General features: G+C 47.8%; 1 protein-coding gene across 1 annotated transcript in view; it reads right to left on the reverse strand.

Moving 5' to 3' along the window:
* Positions 1–8581: 8581 nt before the first annotated feature.
* Positions 8582–27842, reverse strand: part of sgk1 (serum/glucocorticoid regulated kinase 1) — a 78471-nt gene continuing 59210 nt past the window's right edge. The window contains 9 exon segments of the mRNA XM_046299420.1: positions 8582–9461; positions 9874–9895; positions 9897–9961; positions 12265–12420; positions 13828–13923; positions 16258–16494; positions 17014–17145; positions 17477–17671; positions 27675–27753. Of these exon segments, the coding sequence (XP_046155376.1) occupies positions 9294–9461; positions 9874–9895; positions 9897–9961; positions 12265–12420; positions 13828–13923; positions 16258–16494; positions 17014–17145; positions 17477–17671; positions 27675–27753 (1150 nt within the window). The 3' untranslated portion in view covers positions 8582–9293.

The raw sequence follows: 27842 nt of genomic DNA on the forward strand, positions 1-27842 counted from the left end.
ACTCTCACTATTCCCTATATAACCTAGTTACTCTCACTATTCCCTATATAACCTAGTTACTCCCACTATTCCCTATAGAACCATGTAACTATATAACTGCCTGGCAGATGTCCACATAGTTTTGGTCATGTAGTGTAGGTAGGAGTTGTATTGGTAATATGGAGTTGTATTGGTAATATGGAGTTGTATTGGTAATATGGAGTTGTGTTGGTAATATGGAGTTGTGTTGGTAATATGGAGTTGTATTGGTAATATGGAGTTGTATTGGTAATATGGAGTTGTATTGGTAATATGGAGTTGTATTGGTAATATGGAGTTGTATTGGTAATATGGAGTTGTGTTGGTAATATGGAGTTGTGTTGGTAATATGGAGTTGTGTTGGTAATATGGAGTTGTATTGGTAATATGGAGTTGTTGTAATATGGAGTTGTGTTGGTAATATGGAGTTGTGTTGGTAATATGGAGTTGTATTGGTAATATGGAGTTGTATTGGTAATATGGAGTTGTGTTGGTAATATGGAGTTGTGTTGGTAATATGGAGTTGTGTTGGTAATATGGAGTTGTGTTGGTAATATGGAGTTGTATTGGTAATATGGAGTTGTGTTGGTAATATGGAGTTGTAATATATTGGTAATATGGAGTTGTATTGGTATTGGTAATATGGAGTTGTGTTGGTAATATGGAGTTGTGTTGGTAATATGGAGTTGTATTGGTAATATGGAGTTGTGTTGGTAATATGGAGTTGTGTTGGTAATATGGAGTTGTATTGGTAATATGGAGTTGTATTGGTAATATGGAGTTGTATTGGTAATATGGAGTTGTATTGGTAATATGGAGTTGTATTGGTAATATGGAGTTGTATTGGTAATATGGAGTTGTATTGGTAAAATGGAGTTGAACATTGAACATTGAACCTGTGGTAGTGGAGGTAGTAGTGTACACTAGTGTGCTATGTTGGAATGGCATTATAACCTGTAGTAGTGTACACTAGTGTGCTATGTTGGAATGGCATTATAACCTGTAGTAGTGTACACTAGTGTGCTATGTTGGAATGGCATTATAACCTGTAGTAGTGTACACTAGTGTGCTATGTTGGAATGGCATTATAACCTGTAGTAGTGTACACTAGTGTGCTATGTTGGAATGGCATTATAACCTGTAGTAGTGTACACTAGTGTGCTATGTTGGAATGGCATTATAACCTGTAGTAGTGTACACTAGTGTGCTATGTTGGAATGGCATTATAACCTGTAGTAGTGTACACTAGTGTGCTATGTTGAAATGGCATTATAACCTGTAGTAGTGTACACTAGTGTGCTATGTTGAAATGGCATTATAACCTGTAGTAGTGTACACTAGTGTGCACAGTACACACACACACACACACACACACACACACACACACACACACACACACACACACACACACACACACACACACACACACACACACACACACACACACACACACACACACACACACACCCCCACACACACACACACACACACACACCAATGACAGCACTCCTGCTTTATTTTTTGTAGATCGCCGGTATTTTAATAAACATTTACATTTAACATGAATTAGTGTTCTGTTCCATATACATTAATACCACAAATAGACTCCAGATAAACAAACAAACACATCGCACTCAATATTAAAATGGAATGTTGAGTTCAGACACCGTTAAATCATCACTACATCATCAAGAGGAGACTGGAAGACGAAGGGGAGGAGGGGGGCGTAACGATTAGGGAGTAGGGGAGAGGACGGATCTAAGGGGAGGAGGGGGGGCGTAACGATTAGGGAGTAGGGGAGAGGACGGATCTAAGGGGAGGAGGGGGGCGTAACGATTAGGGAGTAGGGGAGAGGACGGATCTAAGGGGAGGAGGGGGCGTAACGATTAGGGAGAGGGGAGAGGACGGATCTAAGGGGAGGAGGGGGCGTAACGATTAGGGAGTAGGGGAGAGGACGGATCTAAGGGGAGGAGGGGAGGCGTAACGATTAGGGAGAGGGGAGAGGGGAGAGGACGGATCTAAGGGGAGGAGGGGGGCGTAACGATTAGGGAGTAGGGGAGAGGACGGATCTAAGGGGAGGAGGGGGGCGTAACGATTAGGGAGTAGGGGGGGGAGAGGACGGATCTAAGGGGAGGAGGGGGGCGTAACGATTAGGGAGTAGGGGAGAGGACGGATCTAAGGGGAGGAGGGGGGCGTAACGATTAGGGGAGTAGGGGAGAGGATGGATCTAAGGGGAGGAGGGGAGGCGTAACGATTAGGGAGAGAGGGGAGAGGACGGATCTAAGGGGGGAGTAGGGGAGAGGACGGATCTAAGGGGAGGAGGGGGGGGAGGCGTAACGATTAGGGGAGAGGGGAGAGGGGAGAGGACGGATCTAAGGGGAGGGGGGCGGGGGGGGGAGAACGATTAGGGAGAGGGGAGGGGAGAGGGAGAGGACGGATCTAAGGGGGGGGGAGGAGTAGGGGGGGGGCGTAACGATTAGGGAGTAGGGGGAGAGGACGGATCTAAGGGGCGGAGGGGGAGGCGTAACGATTAGGGAGAGGGGAGAGGGGAGAGGACGGATCTAAGGGGAGGAGGGGGGCGTAACGATTAGGGAGTAGGGGAGAGGACGGATCTAAGGGGAGGAGGGGGCGTAACGATTAGGGAGTAGGGGAGAGGACGGATCTAAGGGGAGGAGGGGGCGTAACGATTAGGGAGAGGGGAGAGGACGGATCTAAGGGGAGGAGGGGGGGCGTAACGGATTAGGGGGGAGTAGGGGAGAGGACGGATCTAAGGGGAGGAGGGGGGCGTAACGATTAGGGAGAGGGGAGAGGACGGATCTAAGGGGAGGAGGGGGGGCGAACGGATTAGGGGGGCGTAACGATTAGGGGGTAGGGGAGAGGACGGATCTAAGGGGGGGAGGAGGGGGCGTAACGATTAGGGAGTAGGGGAGAGGACGGATCTAAGGGGAGGAGGGGGGGCGTAACGATTAGGGAGTAGGGGAGAGGACGGATCTAAGGGGAGGAGGGGGGCGTAACGATTAGGGAGTAGGGGAGAGGACGGATCTAAGGGGAGGAGGGGGGCGTAACGATTAGGGAGTAGGGGAGAGGACGGATCTAAGGGGAGGAGGGGGCGTAACGATTAGGGAGTAGGGGAGAGGACGGATCTAAGGAGAGGAGGGGGGGCGTAACGATTAGGGAGTAGGGGAGAGGACGGATCTAAGGGGAGGAGGGGGCGTAGCGATTAGGGGGTAGGGGAGAGGACGGATCTAAGGGGAGGAGGGGGCATAACAATTAGGGAGTAGGGGAGAGGACGGATCTAAGGGGAGGAGGGGGCGTAGCGATTAGGGAGTAGGGGAGAGGACGGATCTAAGGGGAGGGGAGGGGGGATGGATCTAAGGGGAGGAGGGGGCGTAGAGATTAGGGGGTAGGGGAGAGGACGGATCTAAGGGGAGGAGGAGGGCGTAGCGATTAGGGAGTAGGGGGAGAGGACAGATCTAAGGGGAGGAGGGGGGTGTAGCGATTAGGGAGTAGGGGAGAGGACGGATCTAAGGGGAGGAGGGGGCGTAACGATTAGGGAGTAGGGGAGAGGACGGATCTAAGGGGAGGAGGGGTGCGTAGCGATTAGGGAGTAGGGGAGAGGACGGATCTAAGGGGAGGAGGGGGGCGTAGCGATTAGGGAGTAGGGGAGAGGACGGATCTAAGGGGGAGGAGGGGGAGCGTAACGATTAGGGAGAGGGGAGAGGACGGATCTAAGGGGAGGAGGGGGCGTAATGATTAGGGAGTAGGGGAGAGGACGGATCTAAGGGGAGGAGGGGGTGTAGCGATTAGGGAGTAGGGGAGAGGACAGATCTAAGGGGAGGAGGGGGGCGTAACGATTAGGGAGAGGGGAGAGGACGGATCTAAGGGGAGGAGGGGGCGTAGAGATTAGGGGGTAGGGGAGAGGACGGATCTAAGGGGAGGAGGGGGCGTAGCGATTAGGGAGTAGGGAAGAGGACGGATCTAAGGGGAGGAGGGGGTGTAGCGATTAGGGGGTAGGGGAGAGGACGCATCTAAGGGGAGGAGGGGGCGTAGCGATTAGGGGGTAGGGGAGAGGACAGATCTAAGGGGAGGAGGGGGCGTAACGATTAGGGAGAGGGGAGAGGACGGATCTAAGGGGAGGAGGGGGCGTAGAGATTAGGGGTAGGGGAGAGGACGGATCTAAGGGGAGGAGGGGGGCGTAGCGATTAGGGAGTAGGGGAGAGGACGGATCTAAGGGGAGGAGGGGGTGTAGCGATTAGGGGATAGGGGAGAGGACGCATCTAAGGGGAGGAGGGGGGCGTAGCGATTAGGGGGTAGGGGAGAGGACAGATCTAAGGGGAGGAGGGGGGCGTAGCGATTATATAGGGAATAGGGGCTCTGGTCTAAAGTAGTGCACTATATAGGGAATATGGCTCTGGTCTATAGTAGTACCACTATATAGGGAATAGGGCCCTGGTCTATAGTAGTGCACTATATAGGGAATAGGGCTCTGGTCTATAGTAGTGTTCTATGTAGGGAATAGGGCTCTGGTCTATAGTAGTGCACTATATAGGGAATAGGGCTCTGGTCTAAAGTAGTGCACTATATAGGGAATATGGCTCTGGTCTATAGTAGTACACTATATAGGGAATAGGGCTCTGGTCTAAAGTAGTGCACTACATAGGGAATAGGGCTCTGGTCTATATAGTAGTGCTCTATGTAGGGAATAGGGTTCTGGTCTAAAGTAGTGTTCTATGTAGGGAATAGGGCTCTGGTCTATAGTAGTGCACTATGTAGGGAATAGGGTTCTGGTCTAAAGTAGTGCCCTATGTAGGGAATATGGCTCTGGTCTAAAGTAGTGCCCTCTGTAGGGAATAGGGCTCTGGTCTAAAGTAGTGCCCTATGTAGGGAATAGGGCTCTGGTCTAAAGTAGTGTACTACATAGGGAATAGGGGCTCTGGTCTAAAGTAGTGCACTACATAGGGAATAGGGCTCTGGTCTAAAGTAGTGCACTATATAGGGAATAGAGCTCTGGTCTAAAGTAGTGCACTACATAGGGAATAGGGCTCTGGTCTAAAGTAGTGCACTATATAGGGAATAGGGCTCTGGTCTAAAGTAGTGCACTACATAGGTAATAGAACTCTGGTCAACAGTAGTGCACTACATAGGGAATAGGGCTCTGGTCTAAAGTAGTGCACTATATAGGGAATAGGACTCTGGTGTAAAGTAGTGCACTATATAGGGACTAGGGTGCTATTTGGGACAGACTAAATGAGTCATCAGTGCGAGACAGGGTGAATCAGAATGGACAAGTGTGATGGAGAGGTGTGATATCCTACAGGTATTATATCCTACAGGTGTGATATCCTACAGGTGTGATATCCTACAGGTGTGATATCCTACAGGTATGATGTCCTACAGGTGTGATATCCTACAGGTGTGATGTCCTACAGGTGTGATATCCTACAGGTGTGATATCCTACAGGTATGATGTCCTACAGGTATGATGTCCTACAGGTATGATGTCCTACAGGTGTGATATCCTACAGGTGTGATATCCTACAGGTGTGATATCCTACAGGTGTGGTATCCTACAGGTGTGATATCCTACAGGTGTGATATCCTACAGGTGATGTATCCTACAGGTGTGATATCCTACAGGTATGATATCCTACAGGTGTGATATCCTACAGGTGTGGTATCCTACAGGTGTGATATCCTACAGGTATGATATCCTACAGGTATGATGTCCTACAGGTGTGATATCCTACAGGTGTGATATCCTACAGGTGTGATATCCTACAGGTGTGATATCCTACAGGTATGATATCCTACAGGTGTGATATCCTACAGGTGTGATGTCCTACAGGTGTGATATCCTACAGGTGATGTATCCTACAGGTGTGATATCCTACAGGTATGATATCCTACAGGTGTGATATCCTACAGGTGTGGTATCCTACAGGTGTGATATCCTACAGGTATGATATCCTACAGGTATGATGTCCTACAGGTGTGATATCCTACAGGTGTGATATCCTACAGGTGTGATATCCTACAGGTGTGATATCCTACAGGTGTGATATCCTACAGGTGTGATATCCTACAGGTGTGATATCCTACAGGTGTGATGTCCTACAGGTGTGATATCCTACAGGTGTGATATCCTACAGGTGTGATATCCTACAGGTATGATATCCTACAGGTGTGATATCCTACAGGTGTGATATCCTACAGGTGTAATATCCTACAGGTATTTTATCCTACAGGTGTGATATCCTACAGGTATTATATCCTACAGGTGTGATATCCTACAGGTGTGATATCCTACAGGTGTGATATCCTACAGGTATGATGTCCTACAGGTGTGATATCCTACAGGTATGATATCCCACAGGTGTGATATCCTACAGGTGTGATATCCTACAGGTGTGATATCCTACAGGTATGATATCCTACAGGTGTGATATCCTACAGGTGTGATATCCTACAGGTGTGATATCCTACAGGTGTGATATCCTACAGGTATGATATCCTACAGGTATGATATCCTACAGGTGTGATATCCTACAGGTGTGATATCCTACAGGTGTGATATCCTACAGGTGTGATATCCTACAGGTGTGATATCCTACAGGTGTGATATCCTACAGGTATGATATCCTACAGGTGTGATATCCTACAGGTGTGGTATCCTACAGGTGTGATATCCTACAGGTGTGATATCCTACAGGTATGATATCCTACAGGTGTGGTATCCTACAGGTATGATGTCCTACAGGTATGATGTCCTACAGGTGTGATATCCTACAGGTGTGATATCCTACAGGTGTGATATCCTACAGGTGTGATATCCTACAGGTGTGATATCCTACAGGTGTGATATCCTACAGGTATGATATCCTACAGGTATGATATCCTACAGGTGTGATATCCTACAGGTATTATATCCTACAGGTGTGATATCCTACAGGTGTGATATCCTACAGGTGTAATATCCTACAGGTGTGATATCCTACAGGTATTATATCCTACAGGTATTATATCCTACAGGTGTGATATCCTACAGGTGTGATATCCTACAGGTGTGATATCCTACAGGTATGATGTCCTACAGGTGTGATATCCTACAGGTATGATATCCCACAGGTGTGATATCCTACAGGTGTGATATCCTACAGGTGTGATATCCTACAGGTGTGATATCCTACAGGTATGATATCCTACAGGTGTGATATCCTACAGGTGTGATATCCTACAGGTGTGATATCCTACAGGTATGATATCCTACAGGTATGATATCCTACAGGTGTGATATCCTACAGGTGTGATATCCTACAGGTGTGATATCCTACAGGTATGATATCCTACAGGTGTGATATCCTACAGGTGTGATATCCTACAGGTGTGATATCCTACAGGTATGATATCCTACAGGTGTGATATCCTACAGGTGTGATATCCTACAGGTGTGATATCCTTCAGGTGTGATATCCTACAGGTGTGATATCCTACAGGTATGATGTCCTACAGGTGTGATATCCTACAGGTGTGATGTCCTACAGGTGTGATATCCTACAGGTATAATATCCTACAGGTATGATGTCCTACAGGTGTGATATCCTACAGGTATGATATCCTACAGGTGTGATATCCTACAGGTGTGATATCCTACAGGTGTGATATCCTACAGGTGTGATATCCTACAGGTGTGATATCCTACAGGTGTGATATCCTACAGGTATGATATCCCACAGGTGTGATATCCCACAGGTGTGATATCCCACAGGTGTGATATCCTACAGGTGTGATATCCTACAGGTGTGATATCCTACAGGTGTGATATCCTACAGGTATGATGTCCTACAGGTGTGATATCCTACAGGTGTGATATCCTACAGGTGTGATATCCTACAGGTGTGATATCCTACAGGTATGATGTCCTACAGGTATGATGTCCTACAGGTATGATGTCCTACAGGTATGATGTCCTACAGGTGTGATATCCTACAGGTGTGATATCCTACAGGTGTGATATCCTACAGGTGTGATATCCTACAGGTATGATATCCTACAGGTGTGATATCCTACAGGTGTGATATCCTACAGGTGTGATATCCTACAGGTGTGATATCCTACAGGTATTATATCCTACAGGTATGATGTCCTACAGGTGTGATATCCTACAGGTATGATATCCCACAGGTGTGATATCCTACAGGTGTGATATCCTACAGGTGTGATATCCTACAGGTGTGATATCCTACAGGTGTGATATCCTACAGGTACAGGCGTGATATCCACAGGTGTGATATCCTACAGGTGTGATATCCTACAGGTGTGATATCCTACAGGTGTGATATCCTACAGGTGTGATATCCTACAGGTGTGATATCCTACAGGTGTGATATCCTACAGGTGTGATATCCTATTTTGTCCTACAGGTGTGATATCCTACAGGTGTGATATCCTACAGGTATGATATCCTACAGGTATGATGTCCTACAGGTGTGATATCCTACAGGTGTGATATCCTACAGGTGTGATATCCTACAGGTGTGATATCCAGGTATGATGTCCTACAGGTGTGATATCCTACAGGTGTGATATCCTACAGGTGTGATATCCTACAGGTGTGATGTCCTACAGGTGTGATGTCCTACAGGTGTGATATCCCACAGGTGTGATATCCCACAGGTGTGATATCCTACAGGTGTGATATCCTACAGGTGTGATATCCTACAGGTGTGATATCCTACAGGTATGATATCCTACAGGTATGATATCCTACAGGTATGATATCCTACAGGTATGATGTCCTACAGGTGTTATATCCTACAGGTGTGATATCCTACAGGTGTGATATCTTACAGGTGTGATATCCTACAGGTATGATATCCTACAGGTGTGATGTATTACAGGTATTTTATCATACAGGTGTGATGTCCTACAGGTGTGATATCCTACAGGTATGATGTCCTACAGGTGTGATATCCTACAGGTGTGATATCCTACAGGTATGATGTCCTACAGGTGTGATATCCTACAGGTGTGATATCCTACAGGTGTGATATCCTACAGGTGTGATGTCCTACAGGTATGATGTCCTACAGGTGTGATATGCTACAGGTGTGATATCCTACAGGTATTTTATCATACAGGTGTGATATCCTACAGGTGTGATGTCCTACAGGTATTTTATCATACAGGTGTGATGTCCTACAGGTGTGATATCCTACAGGTATGATGTCCTACAGGTGTGATATCCTACAGGTATGATATTCCACAGGTATGATATCCTACAGGTATGAGCCCATGGAGGGTGCGTAGCTGAACCCTAGGAAGGCATCGGCTGCCTCCGTGATGCTGGCAGTGATGAGGGAGGAGTCAGGAGAACAGCCAATGGAAGAGGGGACGGGCTCGTCTGTGAATTCTGGATCAAAGTGACGAAGGTCATTAGGACCCGTCTGTAGGGGGGAGAGAGACAGAGAGAGACAGAGAGAGAGACAGAGAGAGAGACAGAGAGAGAGACCGAGAGAGAGACAGAGAGAGAGACAGAGAGAGAGACAGAGAGAGAGAGAGAGACAGAGAGAGACAGAGAGAGAGACAGAGAGAGAGACAGAGACAGAGACAGAGACAGAGAGAGAGAGAGAGAGACAGAGAGAGAAGAGAGAAAGAGAGAGAGAGAGAGAGAGAGAGAGAGAGAGACAGAGAGAGAGAGATACAGAGGGACATAATGGTACACAATAGACTAGCTTTTATGTAAAGATGAGTTGAGATGTTAAGATTTTATTTTGAACATGGCAGAGCAAAATGTATTTTCCTATTAAAGGGATATGCGATTGTAAAAAGTATGTTGTGCTATTGAAGGGGGCGTACCACGTTTGGGTTGAAAGGGGGTGAGCTTCTTAGAGGTCAGGGCATCCCAGTTGATGGGGGAGAAGAACATGTGGTTCATGATCTCCTCCTGAGATAGAGAGAGAGAGGGGGGTGAGATAGGGAGAGAGAGGGGGGGTGAGAGGGAGGGAGAGGGGAGGGGGATGAGATAGAGAGAGATAGAGAGAGGGGGGTGAGATAGAGAGAGAGGGGGTGAGAGAGAGAGAGAGATAAGGGAGGTTGAGAGAGAGGGAGGTGAGAGAGAGGGGTGAGATAGAGAGAGAGAGGGGTGAGATAGAGAGAGAGAAGGGGGTGGGTGATAGAGAGAGAGAGAAGGGGTGGGTGATAGAGAGAGAGAAGGGGGGTGAGATAGAGAGAGAGGAGAAGGGGGTGAGATAGAGAGAGAGAAGGGGGTGGGTGATAGAGAGAGAGAGAAGGGGGTGAGATAGAGAGAGAGAAGGGGGTGGGTGATAGAGAGAGAGAAGGGGGTGAGATAGAGAGAGAGAAGGGGGTGAGATAGAGAGAGAGAGAAGCGGGGTGAGATAGAGAGAGAGGGGAGGGGGGATGAGAGAGAGAGAGAGAAGCGGGGTGAGATAGAGAGAGAGGGAGGGGGGATGAGATAGAGGGAGGGGGATGAGATAGAGAGAGATAGGGAGAGGGGGGTGAGATAGAGAGAGAGGGGGTGAGATATAGAGAGAGAGGGGGGGTGAGAAGGGGTGTTGAGATGAGAGAGAGAGGGGGTGAGATAGAGGGGGTGAGAGGAGGGGGAGTGTGTGTGAGAGAGAGGCGGGGAGTGTGTGTGTGAGAGAGAGAGAGTTAGGAGAGGCCAACAAGTTCATCAAAACACCACTGGACACTCACTCCCCGCCTCTCTCTCACACACACTCCCCGCCTCTCTCTCTCTCACACACACCCCGCCTCTCTCTCACACACACTCCCCCTCTCTCTCTCTCACACACACTCCCCGCCCTCTCTCTCTCTCACACACACTCCCCGCCTCTCTCTCTCACACACACTCCCCGCTCTCTCTCACACACACTCCCCGCCTCTCTCTCACACACACTCCCCGCCTCTCTCTCTCACACACACTCCCCGCTCTCTCTCTCACACACACTCCCCGCCTCTCTCTCTCACACACACCCCGCCCTCTCTCTCTCTCACACACTCCCCCCCTCTCTCACACACACTCCCGCCTCTCTCACACACACTCCCCGCCTCTCTCACACACACTCCCCGCCTCTCTCACACACACTCCCCGCCCTCTCTCACACACACTCCCCCCTCTCTCTCTCACACACTCCCCGCCCTCTCTCTCTCTCACACACTCCCCGCTCCTCACACACACTCCCCGCCTCTCTCACACACACTCCCCGCCTCTCTCACACACACACTCCCCGCCTCTCTCACACACACTCCCCCCGCCTCTCTCTCACACACTCCCCGCCTCTCTCTCACACACACTCCCCACCTCTCTCTCACACACACTCCCCGCCTCTCTCACACACACTCCCCGCCTCTCTCTCACACACACTCCCCGCCTCTCTCTCACACACTCCCCGCCTCTGTCTCACACACACTCCCCGCTCTCTCTCTCACACACACTCCCCCGCTCTCTCTCTCACACACACTCCCCGCTCTCTCTCACACACACACACTCCCCGCCTCTCTCTCTCACACACACTCCCCGCCTCTCTCTCTCTCACACACACTCCCCGCCTCTCTCTCTCACACACACTCCCCGCCTCTCTCTCTCACACACACTCCCCGCCTCTCTCTCTCTCACACACACTCCCCGCCTCTCTCTCTCACACACACTCCCCCCTCTCTCTCTCACACACACTCCCCGCCTCTCTCTCTCTCACACACTCCCCCTCTCTCTCTCACACACACTCCCCGCCTCTCTCTCTCTCACACACACTCCCCGCCTCTCTCACACACACTCCCCGCCTCTCTCACACACACTCCCCACCTCTCCCTCACACACACACCCCGCCTCTCTCTCACACACACACTCCCCGCCTCTCTCTCACACACACTCCCCACCTCTCTCTCTCTCACACACTCCCCGCCTCTCTCTCTCACACACACTCCCCGCCCTCTCTCTCACACACACTCCCCGCCTCTCTCTCTCACACACACTCCCCGCCTCTCTCTCTCACACACACACTCCCCGCCTCTCTCTCTCACACACACACTCCCCGCCTCTCTCTCTCACACACACACACTCCCGCCTCTCTCTCTCACACACACACACTCCCCGCCTCTCTCTCACACACACACACTCCCCGCCTCTCTCTCACACACACACTCCCCGCCTCTCTCTCTCACACACACACTCCCCGCCTCTCTCTCACACACACACACTCCCCGCCTCTCTCTCACACACACACTCACAAAGTCGTGGCTGTGTCCCAGTCGTTGTGTACGGTCTTTCTGCAGCAGTCCCTCCAGTATGTGCCTGGCAGCGTTAGAGATGTTGGGTTTGAGCTGCAGGGGCTTGTTCAGGATTTTATCGTACATCTCTGCTGTGTTACGACTGTAGAACGGAGGCTGAGGAGAGACGCAGTTAGACACCTGACACTATATTGACAAACTTTGTAAACAAAAACAAAAAATCAAGCTCTTATAGAAACAGGACATGTTTGTCCTCTACAAATAGAAGACAAATTGTGCTACTTCTATGTCTGTTATAGATTATGGGGATATTATCTACATTGTAACAGTTTATGCAAGTTATTGTGCTGTTAGGGGAATAACCTGTTAGTAGAATAACCTGTTAGGGGAATAACCTGTTAGGGGAATAACCTGTTAGGGGAATAACCTGTTAGTAGAATAACCTGTTAGGGAAATAACCTGTTAGTGGAATAACCTGTTAGTAGAATAACCTGTTAGTGGAATAACCTGTTAGTGGAATAACCTGTTAGTAGAATAACCTGTTAGGGAAATAACCTGTTAGGGGAATAACCTGTTAGGGGAATAACCTGTTAGGGGAATAACCTGTTAGGGGAATAACCTGTTAGGGGAATAACCTGTTAGGGGAATAACCTGTTAGGGGAATAACCTGTTAGGGGAATAACCTGTTAGGGGAAATAACCTGTTAGGGGAATAACCTGTTAGGGAAATAACATGTTAGTGGAATAACCTGTTAGTGGAATAACCTGTTAGTAGAATAACCTGTTAGTAGAATAACCTGTTAGTAGAATAACCTGTTAGGGAAATAACCTGTTAGGGAAATAACCTGTTAGGGAAATAACCTGTTAGTAGAATAACCTGTTAGGGGAATAACCTGTTAGGGGAATAACCTGTTAGGGGAATAACCTGTTAGGAGAATAACCTGTTAGTAGAATAACCTGTTAGGAGAATAACCTGTTAGTGGGAATAACCTGTTAGGTGAATAACCTGTTAGTAGAATAATCTGTTAGGGAAATAACCTGTTAGTAGAATAACCTGTGAATAATCTGTGGAATAACCTGTTAGAATGGAATAACCTGTTAGCCTGGGGAATAACCTGTTAGGGGAATAACCTGTTAGGGGAATAACCTGTTAGGGGAATAACCTGTTAGGAGAATAACCTGTTAGTGGGAATAACCTGTTAGGAATAACCTGTAAGTAGAATAACCTGTTAGGGGAATAACCTGTAAGTAGAATAGCCTGTTAGGGGAATAACCTGTTAGGGGAATAACCTGTTAGGAGAATAACCTGTTAGGGGAATAACCTGTTAGTGGGAATAACCTGTTAGTAGAATAATCTGTTAGGTGAATAATATGTTAGGGGGAATAACCTGTAAATAGAATAACCTGTTAGGGGGAATAACCTGTTAGGGGAATAACCTGTTAGTGGAATAATCTGTTAGTGGAATAACCTGTTAGGAATAACATGTTAGGGGAATACCATGCACCAATCCCAGGTTGCCCCTAAAAAATGTATTCGCCAAACGAAATGCTTTTGTGAACTCACCAGGCCATACAGCATCTCATAAAGCACGGCTCCTAAACACCACCAGTCGACCGTCCTGTCATACGGCTGCTTGTGTAACACCTCTGGAGCTAGGTACTATAGAGGGAGGGAGGAGGAGGGGGAGGGGGAGGGAGGGGGGGGGGGGGGGAGGGGAGGGGGAGGGGGGGAGGAGGGGGGAGGAGGGAGGGAGGAGGGAGGGGAGGGAGGGAGGGAGGAGGGGAGGGAGGGGGAGGGGAGGGAGGGAGGGAGGGAGGAGGGAGGGAGGGAGGGAGGGAGGAGGGGGAGGGAGGGAGGGAGGGGGAGGGAGAGGGGGAGGAGGGGAGGGGGGGGAGGGGGGAGGTGGGGAGGGGGAGAGAGGGAGGAGAGGGGAGAGGGGGGGGGAGGAGGGTGGGAGAGGAGAGAGGAGGAGAGAGAGAGAGAGAGAGAGAGAGAGAGAGAGAGAGAGAGAGAGAGAGAGAGAGAGAGAGAGAGAGAGAGAGAGAGAGAGAGAGAGAGAGAGAGAGAGAGAGAGAGAGAGAGAGAGAGAGAGAGAGAGAGAGAGAGAGAGAGAGAGAGAGAGAGAGAGAGAGATCTTTAAATTACATTACATTTACAAAAGTACATGGACACCCCTTCAAATTAGTGGATTTGTCTATTTCAGCTACACCCGTTGCTGACTGGTGTATAATATCAGCATAACAGCCATGCAATCTCCATAGACAAACATTGGCAGTAGAATGGTCCGTACTGAAGAGCTCAGTGGCTTTCAACGTGGCACCGTCATAAGATGCCACCTTTCCAACAAGTTAGTTTGTCAAATTTCTGTCCTACTAGAGATGCCACTGGTCAAAGGCTCAGCAGGACGGGGCCGCTGAAGCATGTTGCACGTAAACATCGTCTGCCCTTCATGAAGCTGCCCTCTGCACTCACTAACAAGTTCCAAACTGCCTCTGGAAGCAGCACAATAATTGTTCGTTGGGAGCTTCATGAAATGGGTTTCCATGGCCGAGCAGCTGCACACAAGCCTAAGATCACCAAAATGCCAAGCGTCGGCTGAAGGGGTGTAAAGCTCACCGCCGTTGGACTCTGGAGCAGTGGAAATGTGTTCTCTGGAGTGATGAATCACGCTTCACCATCTTGGCAGTCCGATGGACTAATCTGGGTTTGGCAGATGCCTGGAGAACGCTACCTGCCAGAATGCATTGTGGCAACTGTAAAGTTTGGTGGACGAGGAATAATGGTCTGGGACTGTTTTTCATGGTTCCCCTACAGCATACTTTGCATTCTAGACGATTCTGTGCTTCCAACTTTGTGGCAACAGTTTGGGGAAGGCCCTTTCCTGTTTCAGCATGACAATGCCCCCTGATACAAAGTGAGGTCCATAGAGAAATGGTTTGTCGAGTTGAGATCAGTGTGGAAGAACTTGACTAGCCTGCAGAGCCCTGACCTCAACCCCATCGAAGACCTTTGGGATGAATTGGAACGCCGACTGTGAGCCTGAAGGCCTAATCACCCAACATCAGTGTTCGAACTCACTAATGCTCGTGACTGAATGGAAGGAAGTCCCCACAGCAATGTTCCAACATCTAGTGCAAAGCCTTCCCAGAGGAGTGGAGGCTGTTATAGCAGCAATGTTCCTACATCTAGTGGAAAGCCTTCCCAGAAGAGTGGAGGCTGTTATAGCAGCAATGTTCCTACATCTAGTGGAAAGCCTTCCCAGAAGAGTGGAGGCTGTTATAGCAGCAATGTTCCAACATCTAGTGGAAAGCCTTCCCAGAAGAGTGGAGGCTGTTATAGCAGCAATGTTCCTACATCTAGTGGAAAGCCTTCCCAGAAGAGTGGAGGCTGTTATAGCAGCAATGTTCCTACATCTAGTGGAAAGCCTTCCCAGAAGAGTGGAGGCTGTTATAGCAGCAATGTTCCTACATCTAGTGGAAAGCCTTCCCAGAAGAGTGGAGGCTGTTATAGCAGCAATGTTCCTACATCTAGTGGAAAGCCTTCCCAGAAGAGTGGAGGCTGTTATAGCAGCAATGTTCCTACATCTAGTGGAAAGCCTTCCCAGAAGAGTGGAGGCTGTTATAGCAGCAATGTTCCTACATCTAGTGGAAAGCCTTCCCAGAAGAGTGGAGGCTGTTATAGCAGCAATGTTCCAACATCTAGTGGAAAGCCTTCCCAGAAGACTGGAGGCTGTTATAGCAGCAATGTTCCAAGATCTAGTAGAAAGTCTTCCCAGAAGAGTGGAGGCTGTTATAGCAGCAATGTTCCAACATCTAGTGGAAAGTCTTCCCAGGAGAGTGGAGGCTGTTATAGCAGCAATGCTCCTACATCTAGTGGAAAGTCTTCCCAGAAGAGTGGGGGACGAGTGTCCACATACTTTTGGTCATGTAGTGTACCTTCAATACAACCAACCAATCAAAGTTGATCAAAAACCCCCAAAAGTTCTGTCCTTACCTCTGGAGTTCCACAGAACGTCGACGTGGTTCCGTTCTGTTCTATGTTCTCTTTGCAGAGCCCGAAGTCCGTGAGTATGATGTGTCCTTGAGAGTCCAGTAGAATATTCTCAGGCTTCAGGTCTCTGTACACGATGTTTAGAGAGTGGAGGTAGCCCAGGGCACTGGCGATCTCGGCTGTATAGAACCTGGCCCGGGGCTCTAAGAAACGCCTCTCCCTCTGGAGATGGTAGAACAACTAGAGGAGAGGAGAGAGGGAGGGAGGGGGAGAGAGGGGGAGAGGAGAGGGGGAGGAGAGAGAGAGAGAGAGAGAGAGAGGAGAGAGAGAGAGGGGGGGAGAGGGAGAGGAGAGGGGAGAGGAGAGAGAGAGAGAGAGAGAGAGAGAGAGAGAGGAGAGAGAGAGGGGGAGAGAGAGAGAGGGAGAGAGGGAGAGAGAGAGAGAGGTAGAGAGGAAGAGGAGACGGGGGAGAGAGAGAGGGGGGAGAGAGAGAGAGAGAGGGAGAGAGAGAGAGAGAGAGAGCGGGAGGTAGAGAGGAGAAAGAGTCCACATTTAAACAGTGCAGTCTTTACTCCTTCACACCAGAAATATGCCCGTGCTAATTCTGCACAGTTTACCCGATCCCCTCCCTCCCTCTCTCTCTCTCTCTCTCTCTCTCTCTCTCTCTCTCTCTCTCTCTCTCTCTCTCTCTCTCCCTTCCTCTCTCCTTCCTTCCTGCCCTCCCTTCCTTCTTCCTTATGTTTCAGTGTCTCTCCTCACCTCTCCTCCGTTAATGTAGTCCAGCACAAAGTAGAGTTTATCAGCGGTCTGGAAGGAGTAGTGTAGTCCCACTAGGAAGGGGTGTTTAATGTTCTTCAACAGGACGTTCCTCTCTGACATGATGTGCTTCTCCTGGAGGTCAACAAAGAGAACAGGGTTAGAGGTTATAGGTCATAGTGTCTGTCTGTCTGTCTGTCTGTCTGTCTGTCTGTCTGTCTGTCTGTCTGTCTGTCTGTCTGTCTGTCTGTCTGTCTGTCTGTCTGTCTGTCTGTCTGTCTGTCTGTCTGTCTGTCTGTCTGTCTGTCTGTCTGTCTGTCTGTCTGTCTGTCTGTCTGTCTGTCTGTCTGTCTGTCTGTCTGTCTGTCCTCTCTGACATGATGTGCTGTGCTTCTCCTGGAGGTCAACAAAGGGTAAGGGTTAGAGGTCATGGAGGTTGGCCGCTTGGTGTCTGTGCAACTTGTACCTCTTTCTTCTTCAGGATGGCCTTCTTCTGCAGCACCTTAACAGCGTAGAACTGGTCGTCTGTTCGGTGCCTGTCGTCTGTCTGGAGGACCTTCCCGAAGCTGCCCTTCCCTATCACCTTCAGGAAGTGGAAGTCACTGGGCTTGGCTGTGGGGTTGGAGGACGGGCCCAGGTTCATCTGCTGGGAGGGCCTGGGCTGTGGAAGAGAGGAAGAGGTAAGAGCTATGATAAAAACATACTTTAACTTCATTTTAACCAAATTGGAAAATGAAATATCTGTTCGCACCCCAGCCAAAAGTAGCAGTGCATCTACACACAGTACCCCATATAATGACAAAAACAGTTTTTTTTTTTTTTTTACAAGACCAACACTCTAACCACTAGTCTACCTGCTGGTTACTGGCCCAACACTCTAACCACTAGGCTACCTGCTGGTTACTAGACCAACGCGCTAACCACTAGGATACCTGCTGGTTACTGGCCCAACACTCTAACCACTAGGCTACCTGCTGGTTACTAGACCAATGCGCTAACCACTAGGCTACCTGCTGGTTACTAGTCCAACGCTCTAACCACTAGGCTACCTGCTGGTTACTGGCCCAACACTCTAACCACTAGGCTACCTGCTGGTTACTAGACCAACGCGCTAACCACTAGGATACCTGCTGGTTACTGGCCCAACACTCTAACCACTAGGCTACCTGCTGGTTACTAGACCAATGCGCTAACCACTAGGCTACCTGCTGGTTACTAGTCCAACGCTCTAACCACTAGGCTACCTGCTGGTTACTAGTCCAACACACTAACCACTAAGCTACCTGCTGGTTACTAGTCCAACACGCTAACCACTAAGCTACCTGCTGGTTACTAGTCCAACACAATAACCACTAGGCTACCTGCTGGTTACTGGCCCAACACTCTAACCACTAGGCTACCTGCTGGTTACTAGTCCAACACTCTAACCACTAGGCTACCTGCTGGTTACTAGTCCAACACTCTAACCACTAGGCTACCTGCTGGTTACTAGTCCAACACACTAACCACTAGGCTACCTGCTGGTTACTGGCCCAACACTCTAACCACTAGGCTACCTGCTGGTTACTAGTCCAACACTCTAACCACTAGGCTACCTGCTGGTTACTAGTGCAACACACTAACCACTAAGCTACCTGCTGGTTACTAGTCCAACGCTCTAACCACTAGGCTACCTGCTGGTTACTAGTCCAACGCTCTAACCACTAGGCTACCTGCTGGTTACTAGTCCAACACACTAACCACTAAGCTACCTGCTGGTTACTAGTCCAACTCTCTAACCACTAGGCTACCTGCTGGTTACTAGTCCAACACACTAACCACTAAGCTACCTGCTGGTTACTAGTCCAACACACTAACCACTAGGCTACCTGCTGGTTACTGGCCCAACACTCTAACCACTAGGCTACCTGCTGGTTACTAGTCCAACACTCTAACCACTAGGCTACCTGCTGGTTACTAGTCCAACACACTAACCACTAAGCTACCTGCTGGTTACTAGTCCAACGCTCTAACCACTAGGCTACCTGCTGGTTACTAGTCCAACACACTAACCACTAAGCTACCTGCTGGTTACTAGTCCAACACACTAACCACTAAGCTACCTGCTGGTTACTAGTCCAACACACTAACCACTAAGCTACCTGCTGGTTACTAGTCCAACGCTCTAACCACTAGGCTACCTGCTGGTTACTAGTCCAACACACTAACCACTAAGCTACCTGCTGGTTACTAGTCCAACGCTCTAACCACTAGGCTACCTGCTGGTTACTAGTCCAACACACTAACCACTAAGCTACCTGCTGGTTACTAGTCCAACGCTCTAACCACTAGGCTACCTGCTGGTTACTAGTCCAACACACTAACCACTAAGCTACCTGCTGGTTACTAGTCCAACTCTCTAACCACTAGGCTACCTGCTGGTTACTAGTCCAACGCTCTAACCACTAGGCTACCTGCTGGTTACTAGTCCAACTCTCTAACCACTAGGCTACCTGCTGGTTACTAGTCCAACACACTAACCACTAAGCTACCTGCTGGTTACTAGTCCAACTCTCTAACCACTAGGCTACCTGCTGGTTACTAGTCCAACTCTCTAACCACTAGGCTACCTGCTGGTTACTAGTCCAACTCTCTAACCACTAGGCTACCTGCTGGTTACTAGTCCAACACTCTAACCACTAAGCTACCTGCTGGTTACTAGTCCAACACACTAACCACTAGGCTACCTGCTGGTTACTAGTCCAACACACTAACCACTAAGCTACCTGCTGGTTACTAGTCCAACACACTAACCACTAAGCTACCTGCTGGTTACTAGTCCAACACACTAACCACTAAGCTACCTGCTGGTTACTAGTCCAACGCTCTAACCACTAGGCTACCTGCTGGTTACCAGTCCAACACACTAACCACTAAGCTACCTGCTGGTTACTAGTCCAACACACTAACCACTAAGCTACCTGCTGGTTACTAGTCCAACACACTAACCACTAGGCTACCTGCTGGTTACTAGTCCAACACACTAACCACTAAGCTACCTGCTGGTTACTAGTCCAACACACTAACCACTAAGCTACCTGCTGGTTACTAGTCCAACACTCTAACCACTAGGCTACCTGCTGGTTACTAGTCCAACACACTAACCACTAAGCTACCTGCTGGTTACTAGTCCAACACACTAACCACTAAGCTACCTGCTGGTTACTAGTCCAACACACTAACCACTAAGCTACCTGCTGGTTACTAGTCCAACACACTAACCACTAAGCTACCTGCTGGTTACTAGTCCAACACACTAACCACTAAGCTACCTGCTGGTTACTAGTCCAACGCTCTAACCACTAGGCTACCTGCTGGTTACTAGTCCAACGCTCTAACCACTAAGCTACCTGCTGGTTACTAGTCCAACGCTCTAACCACTAAGCTACCTGCTGGTTACTAGTCCAACACACTAACCACTAAGCTACCTGTAAATACTTAGGAACACATTTCCCAAACTAAAATCACTCTCATGCTGTTTTTACCATTTTCCATGTCCAACAAATAAAATAGTTTTTTTATTTTTGTTTTATTGCATAATAACATTTAAAGAGCTAATGAATCAAAAGGTCAACTGAAAGGGGTGTTTATATTCAGTTATAACATGAACATATTGGTGGGGAAACTCAACATAGAAAGGCTGACTTCAAAACCACCACACACACAAAGGTTATCACTTCCCATAGTCAAACTCTGCACTACTATACTACTACAATATATTCTGCACTACTATACTACTACAATATATTCTGCACTACTATACTACTACAATATATTCTGCACTACTATAATACTACAATATATTCTACACTACTATACTACTACAATATATTCTGCACTACTATACTACTGCAATATATTCTGCACTACTATACTACTACAATATATTCTGCACTACTATACTACTGCAATATATTCTGCACTACTATACTACTGCAATATATTCTGCACTACTATACTACTATAATATATTTTACACAACTATACTACTACAATATATCCTACACTACTATACTACTGCAATATATTCTGCACTACTATACTACTACAACATATTCTGCACTACTATACTACTAAAATATATTCTACACTACTATACTACTATAATATATTCTGCATGGGTCTACTACTATACTACTACAATATATTCTGCACTACTATACTACTACAACATATTCTGCACTACTATACTACTACAATATATTCTACACTACTATACTACTATAATATATTCTGCATGGGTCTACTACTATACTACTACAACATATTCTGCACTACTATACTACTACAATATATTCTGCACTACTATACTACTACAATATATTCTACACTACTATACTACTACAATATATTCTGCACTACTATACTACTACAATATATCCTACACTACTATACTACTATAATATATTCAGCATGGGTCTACTACTATACTACTACAATATATTCTGCACTACTATACTACTACAATATATTCTGCACTACTATACTACTACAATATATTCTACACTACTATACTACCACAATATATTCTGCACTACTATACTACTATAATATATTCTGCATGGGTCTACTACTATACTACTACAATATATTCTGCACTACTATAATACTACAATATATTCTGCAAGGGTCTACTACTACAATATATTCTGCACTACTATACTACTACAATATATCCTACACTACTATACTACTACAATATATTCTGCACTACTATAATACTACAATATATCCTACACTACTATACTACTACAATATATTCTGCACTACTATAATACTACAATATATTCTACACTACTATACTACTATAATATATTCTGCACTACTATACTACTACAATATATTCTGCACTACTATACTACTATAATATATTCTGCATGGGTCTACTACTATACTACTACAATATATTCTGCACTACTATACTACTATAATATATTCTGCATGGGTCTACTACTATACTACTACAACATATTCTGCACTACTATACTACTACAACATATTCTGCACTACTATACTACTACAACATATTCTGCACTACTATAATACTACAATATATTCTACACTACTATACTACTATAATATATTCTGAATGGGTCTACTACTATACTACTACAACATATTCTGCACTACTATACTACTACAATATATTCTGCAAGGGTCTACTACTATACTACTACAACATATTCTGCACTACTATACTACTACAATATATTCTGAATGGGTCTACTACTATACTACTACAATATATTCTGCACTACTATAATACTACAATATATTCTGCACTACTATACTACTACAACATATTCTGCACTACTATACTTCTACAACATATTCTGCACTACTATACTACTACAATATATTCCGTATGGGTCTACTACGATACTACTACAATATATTCTGAATGGGTCTACTACTATACTACTACAATATATTCTGCACTACTATACTACTACAATATATTCTGCACTACTATGCTACTACAATATATTCTGCACTACTATACTACTACAATATAGCTGCATTCTTAGCGTTTTGGGACGCAGCCAAAACACCGTTCTGAGAGAGTCTGCCTGTTACCATGATGCTCTGGTTATGAATAAGGCAACGAGAAGACATAGTTACAGTCTCAAGGGTATTACAGTCTGATATCAAACTTTTACATTGTAAAGTCACCTCAAATCAGATGTTCGCCACTGCTTAGTTTACCACAGCACCCAAGGGGACAGAAGTAACCTGGCTCTCAGTGGGTTGACTTAGTTTACCACAGCACCCAAGGGGACAGAAGTAACCTGGCTCTCAGTGGGTTGACTTAGTTTACCACAGCACCCAAGGGGACAGAAGTAACCTGGCTCTCAGTGGGTTGACTTAGTTTACCACAGCACCCAAGGGGACAGAAGTAACCTGGCTCTCAGTGGGTTGACTTAGTTTACCACAGCACCCAAGAGGACAGAAGTAACCTGGCTCTCAGTGGGTTGATTTAGTTTACCACAGCACCCAAGGGGACCGAAGTAACCTGGCTCTCAGTGGGTTGATTTAGTTTCCCACAGCACCCAAGGGGACAGAAGTAACCTGGCTCTCAGTGGGTTGACTTAGTTTACCACAGCACCCAAGGGGACAGAAGTAACCTGGCTCTCAGTGGGTTGACTTAGTTTACCACAGCACCCAAGAGGACAGAAGTAACCTGGCTCTCAGTGGGTTGATTTAGTTTACCACAGCACCCAAGGGGACCGAAGTAACCTGGCTCTCAGTGGGTTGATTTAGTTTCCCACAGCACCCAAGGGGACAGAAGTAACCTGGCTCTCAGTGGGTTGACTTAGTTTACCACAGCACCCAAGGGGACAGAAGTAACCTGGCTCTCAGTGGGTTGACTTAGTTTACCACAGCACCCAAGAGGACAGAAGTAACCTGGCTCTCAGTGGGTTGATTTAGTTTCCCACAGCACCCAAGGGGACAGAAGTAACCTGGCTCTCAGTGGGTTGACTTAGTTTACCACAGCACCCAAGAGGACAGAAGTAACCTGGCTCTCAGTGGGTTGACTTAGTTTACCACAGCACCCAAGAGGACAGAAGTAACCTGGCTCTCAGTGGGTTGATTTAGTTTCCCACAGCACCCAAGGGGACAGAAGTAACCTGGCTCTCAGTGGGTTGACTTAGTTTACCACAGCACCCAAGAGGACAGAAGTAACCTGGCTCTCAGTGGGTTGACTTAGTTTCCCACAGCACCCAAGGGGACAGAAGTAACCTGGCTCTCAGTGGGTTGACTTAGTTTCCCACAGCACCCAAGGGGACAGAAGTAACCTGGCTCTCAGTGGGTTGACTTAGTTTACCACAGCACCCAAGAGGACAGAAGTAACCTGGCTCTCAGTGGGTTGATTTAGTTTCCCACAGCACCCAAGAGGACAGAAGTAACCTGGTTCTCAGTGGGTTGACTTAGTTTACCACAGCACCCAAGGGGACAGAAGTAACCTGGCTCTCAGTGGGTTGACTTAGTTTCCCACAGCACCCAAGGGGACAGAAGTAACCTGGCTCTCAGTGGGTTGACTTAGTTTACCACAGCACCCAAGGGGACAGAAGTAACCTGGCTCTCAGTGGGTTGACTTAGTTTCCCACAGCACCCAAGGGGACAGAAGTAACCTGGCTCTCAGTGGGTTGACTTAGTTTACCACAGCACCCAAGAGGACAGAAGTAACCTGGCTCTCAGTGGGTTGACTTAGTTTCCCACAGCACCCAAGGGGACAGAAGTAACCTGGCTCTCATTGGGTTGACTTAGTTTCCCACAGCACCCAAGGGGACAGAAGTAACCTGGCTCTCAGTGGGTTGACTTAGTTTCCCACAGCACCCAAGGGGACAGAAGTAACCTGGCTCTCAGTGGGTTGACTTAGTTTACCACAGCACCCAAGAGGACAGAAGTAACCTGGCTCTCAGTGGGTTGACTTAGTTTACCACAACACCCAAGAGGACAGAAGTAACCTGGCTCTCAGTGGGTTGACTTAGTTTACCACAGCACCCAAGAGGACAGAAGTAACCTGGCTCTCAGTGGGTTGACTTAGTTTACCACAGCACCCAAGGGGACAGAAGTAACCTGGCTCTCAGTGGGTTGACTTAGTTTACCACAGCACCCAAGGGGACAGAAGTAACCTGGCTCTCAGTGGGTTGACTTAGTTTACCACAGCACCCAAGGGGACAGAAGTAACCTGGCTCTCAGTGGGTTGACTTAGTTTACCACAGCACCCAAGAGGACAGAAGTAACCTGGCTCTCAGTGGGTTGACTTAGTTTCCCACAGCACCCAAGGGGACAGAAGTAACCTGGCTCTCAGTGGGTTGACTTAGTTTCCCACAGCACCCAAGGGGACAGAAGTAACCTGGCTCTCAGTGGGTTGACTTAGTTTCCCACAGCACCCAAGAGGACAGAAGTAACCTGGCTCTCAGTGGGTTGACTTAGTTTACCACAGCACCCAAGGGGACAGAAGTAACCTGGCTCTCAGTGGGTTGATTTAGTTTACCACAGCACCCAAGGGGACAGAAGTAACCTGGCTCTCAGTGGGTTGATTTAGTTTCCCACAGCACCCAAGGGGACAGAAGTAACCTGGCTCTCAGTGGGTTGATTTAGTTTCCCACAGCACCCAAGGGGACAGAAGTAACCTGGCTCTCAGTGGGTTGATTTAGTTTACCACAGCACCCAAGGGGACAGAAGTAACCTGGCTCTCAGTGGGTTGATTTAGTTTACCACAGCACCCAAGGGGACAGAAGTAACCTGGCTCTCAGTGGGTTGACTTAGTTTACCACAGCACCCAAGAGGACAGAAGTAACCTGGCTCTCAGTGGGTTGACTTAGTTTCCCACAGCACCCAAGGGGACAGAAGTAACCTGGCTCTCAGTGGGTTGACTTAGTTTCCCACAGCACCCAAGGGGACAGAAGTAACCTGACTCTGTGGGTTGACTTAGTTTACCACAGCACCCAAGGGGACAGAAGTAACCTGGCTCTCAGTGGGTTGACTTAGTTTACCACAGCACCCAAGGGGACAGAAGTAACCTGGCTCTCAGTGGGTTGACTTAGTTTACCACAGCACCCAAGGGGACAGAAGTAACCTGGCTCTCAGTGGGTTGACTTAGTTTACCACAGCACCCAAGGGGACAGAAGTAACCTGGCTCTCAGTGGGTTGATTTAGTTTCCCACAGCACCCAAGGGGACAGAAGTAACCTGGCTCTCAGTGGGTTGACTTAGTTTCCCACAGCACCCAAGGGGACAGAAGTAACCTGGCTCTCAGTGGGTTGACTTAGTTTCCCACAGCACCCAAGGGGACAGAAGTAACCTGGCTCTCAGTGGGTTGACTTAGTTTCCCACAGCACCCAAGGGGACAGAAGTAACCTGGCTCTCAGTGGGTTGACTTAGTTTCCCACAGCACCCAAGAGGACAGAAGTAACCTGGCTCTCAGTGGGTTGACTTAGTTTACCACAGCACCCAAGGGGACAGAAGTAACCTGGCTCTCAGTGGGTTGACTTAGTTTCCCACAGCACCCAAGGGGACAGAAGTAACCTGGCTCTCAGTGGGTTGACTTAGTTTCCCACAGCACCCAAGGGGACAGAAGTAACCTGGCTCTCAGTGGGTTGACTTAGTTTACCACAGCACCCAAGGGGACAGAAGTAACCTGGCTCTCAGTGGGTTGACTTAGTTTCCCACAGCACCCAAGGGGACAGAAGTAACCTGGCTCTCAGTGGGTCGACTTAGTTTACCACAGCACCCAAGGGGACAGAAGTAACCTGGCTCTCAGTGGGTTGACTTAGTTTCCCACAGCACCCAAGGGGACAGAAGTAACCTGGCTCTCAGTGGGTCGACTTAGTTTACCACAGCACCCAAGGGGACAGAAGTAACCTGGCTCTCAGTGGGTTGACTTAGTTTACCACAGCACCCAAGAGGACAGAAGTAACCTGGCTCTCAGTGGGTTGACTTAGTTTCCCACAGCACCCAAGGGGACAGAAGTAACCTGGCTCTCAGTGGGTCGACTTAGTTTACATTGTTTGCTAACTGATATAATACACTAATGTGAATGAATCAATGACAAAATTACATGAAAAACACCGCCATCTGCTGGACGCATCGCCACTGCTTATATTTGTCCCCTTTCACAGCACGTAATGGTTAACCTGTATGTGCTGAAGATAAAAAAACGTTTTGCATATCCCAACTCCCCTTGAGACGCCCTTTAGTGGGGTCACGGCCAGGGGGCAGCCATTATTGGCGGTGACCCAGGAGCAATTAGGGCTAAGTGCCTTGCTCAAGAGTACATCGGCAGATTATTCACATTTTTGGCTCTGGGATTTGAACTAACATCCTTTAGGTTACTGGCTCAATGCTACATGTAGTTTAATGTGTTTATTGCATTTTTACGTGAATTGTGGGGCTATACAGGGCTCACCTGGAAAAGAAACCTCTCAGCATTGACTCTCTGTCTAAATAAACATACTGGTCTCAGCATAGACTCCCTGTCTAAATAAAGACACCTTGGTCTCAGCATTGACTCCCTGTCTAAATAAAGACACCCTGGTCTCAGCATTGACTCCCTGTCTAAATATAGACACCTTGGTCTCAGCATCGGCTCTCTGTCTAAATAAAGACACCTTGGTCTCAGCATTGACTCCCTGTCTAAATAAAGACACCCTGGTCTCAGCATTGACTCCCTGTCTAAATAAAGACACCCTGGTCTCAGCATTGACTCTCTGTCTAAATAAAGACACCCTGGTCTCAGCATTGATTCCCTGTCTAAATAAACATACAGTTTGCACACACAAACATTTCTACTTACAGGAGGAGAGGGGACATTTCTACTTACAGGAGGAGAGGGGACATTTCTACTTACAGGAGGAGAGGGGACATTTCTACTTACAGGAGGAGAGGGGATATTTCTACTTACAGGAGGAGAGGGGACATTTCTACTTACAGGGGGAGAGGGGACATTTCTACTTATAGGAGGAGAGGGGACATTTCTACTTACAGGGGGAGAGGGGACATTTCTACTTACAGGAGGAGAGGGGACATTTCTACTTACAGGGGGAGAGGGGACATTTCTACTTACAGGAGGAGAGGGGACATTTTACTTACAGGAGGAGAGGGGACATTTCTACTTACAGGAGGAGAGGGATTCGAGTTCATGAGTTCAGCCTCCTGTTGTTGGGGAGCCAAGTTGACAATGGACTGAACCTCAGGACTGGAGAGAGGGAGTGAGAGAGAGAGAGAGAGAGAGAGAGAGAGAGAGAGAGAGAGAGAGAGAGAGAGAGAGAGAGAGAGAGAGAGAGA

Source organism: Oncorhynchus gorbuscha, linkage group LG14, assembly GCF_021184085.1.
Source record: "Oncorhynchus gorbuscha isolate QuinsamMale2020 ecotype Even-year linkage group LG14, OgorEven_v1.0, whole genome shotgun sequence".
NCBI classification, from domain to species: domain Eukaryota; kingdom Metazoa; phylum Chordata; class Actinopteri; order Salmoniformes; family Salmonidae; genus Oncorhynchus; species Oncorhynchus gorbuscha.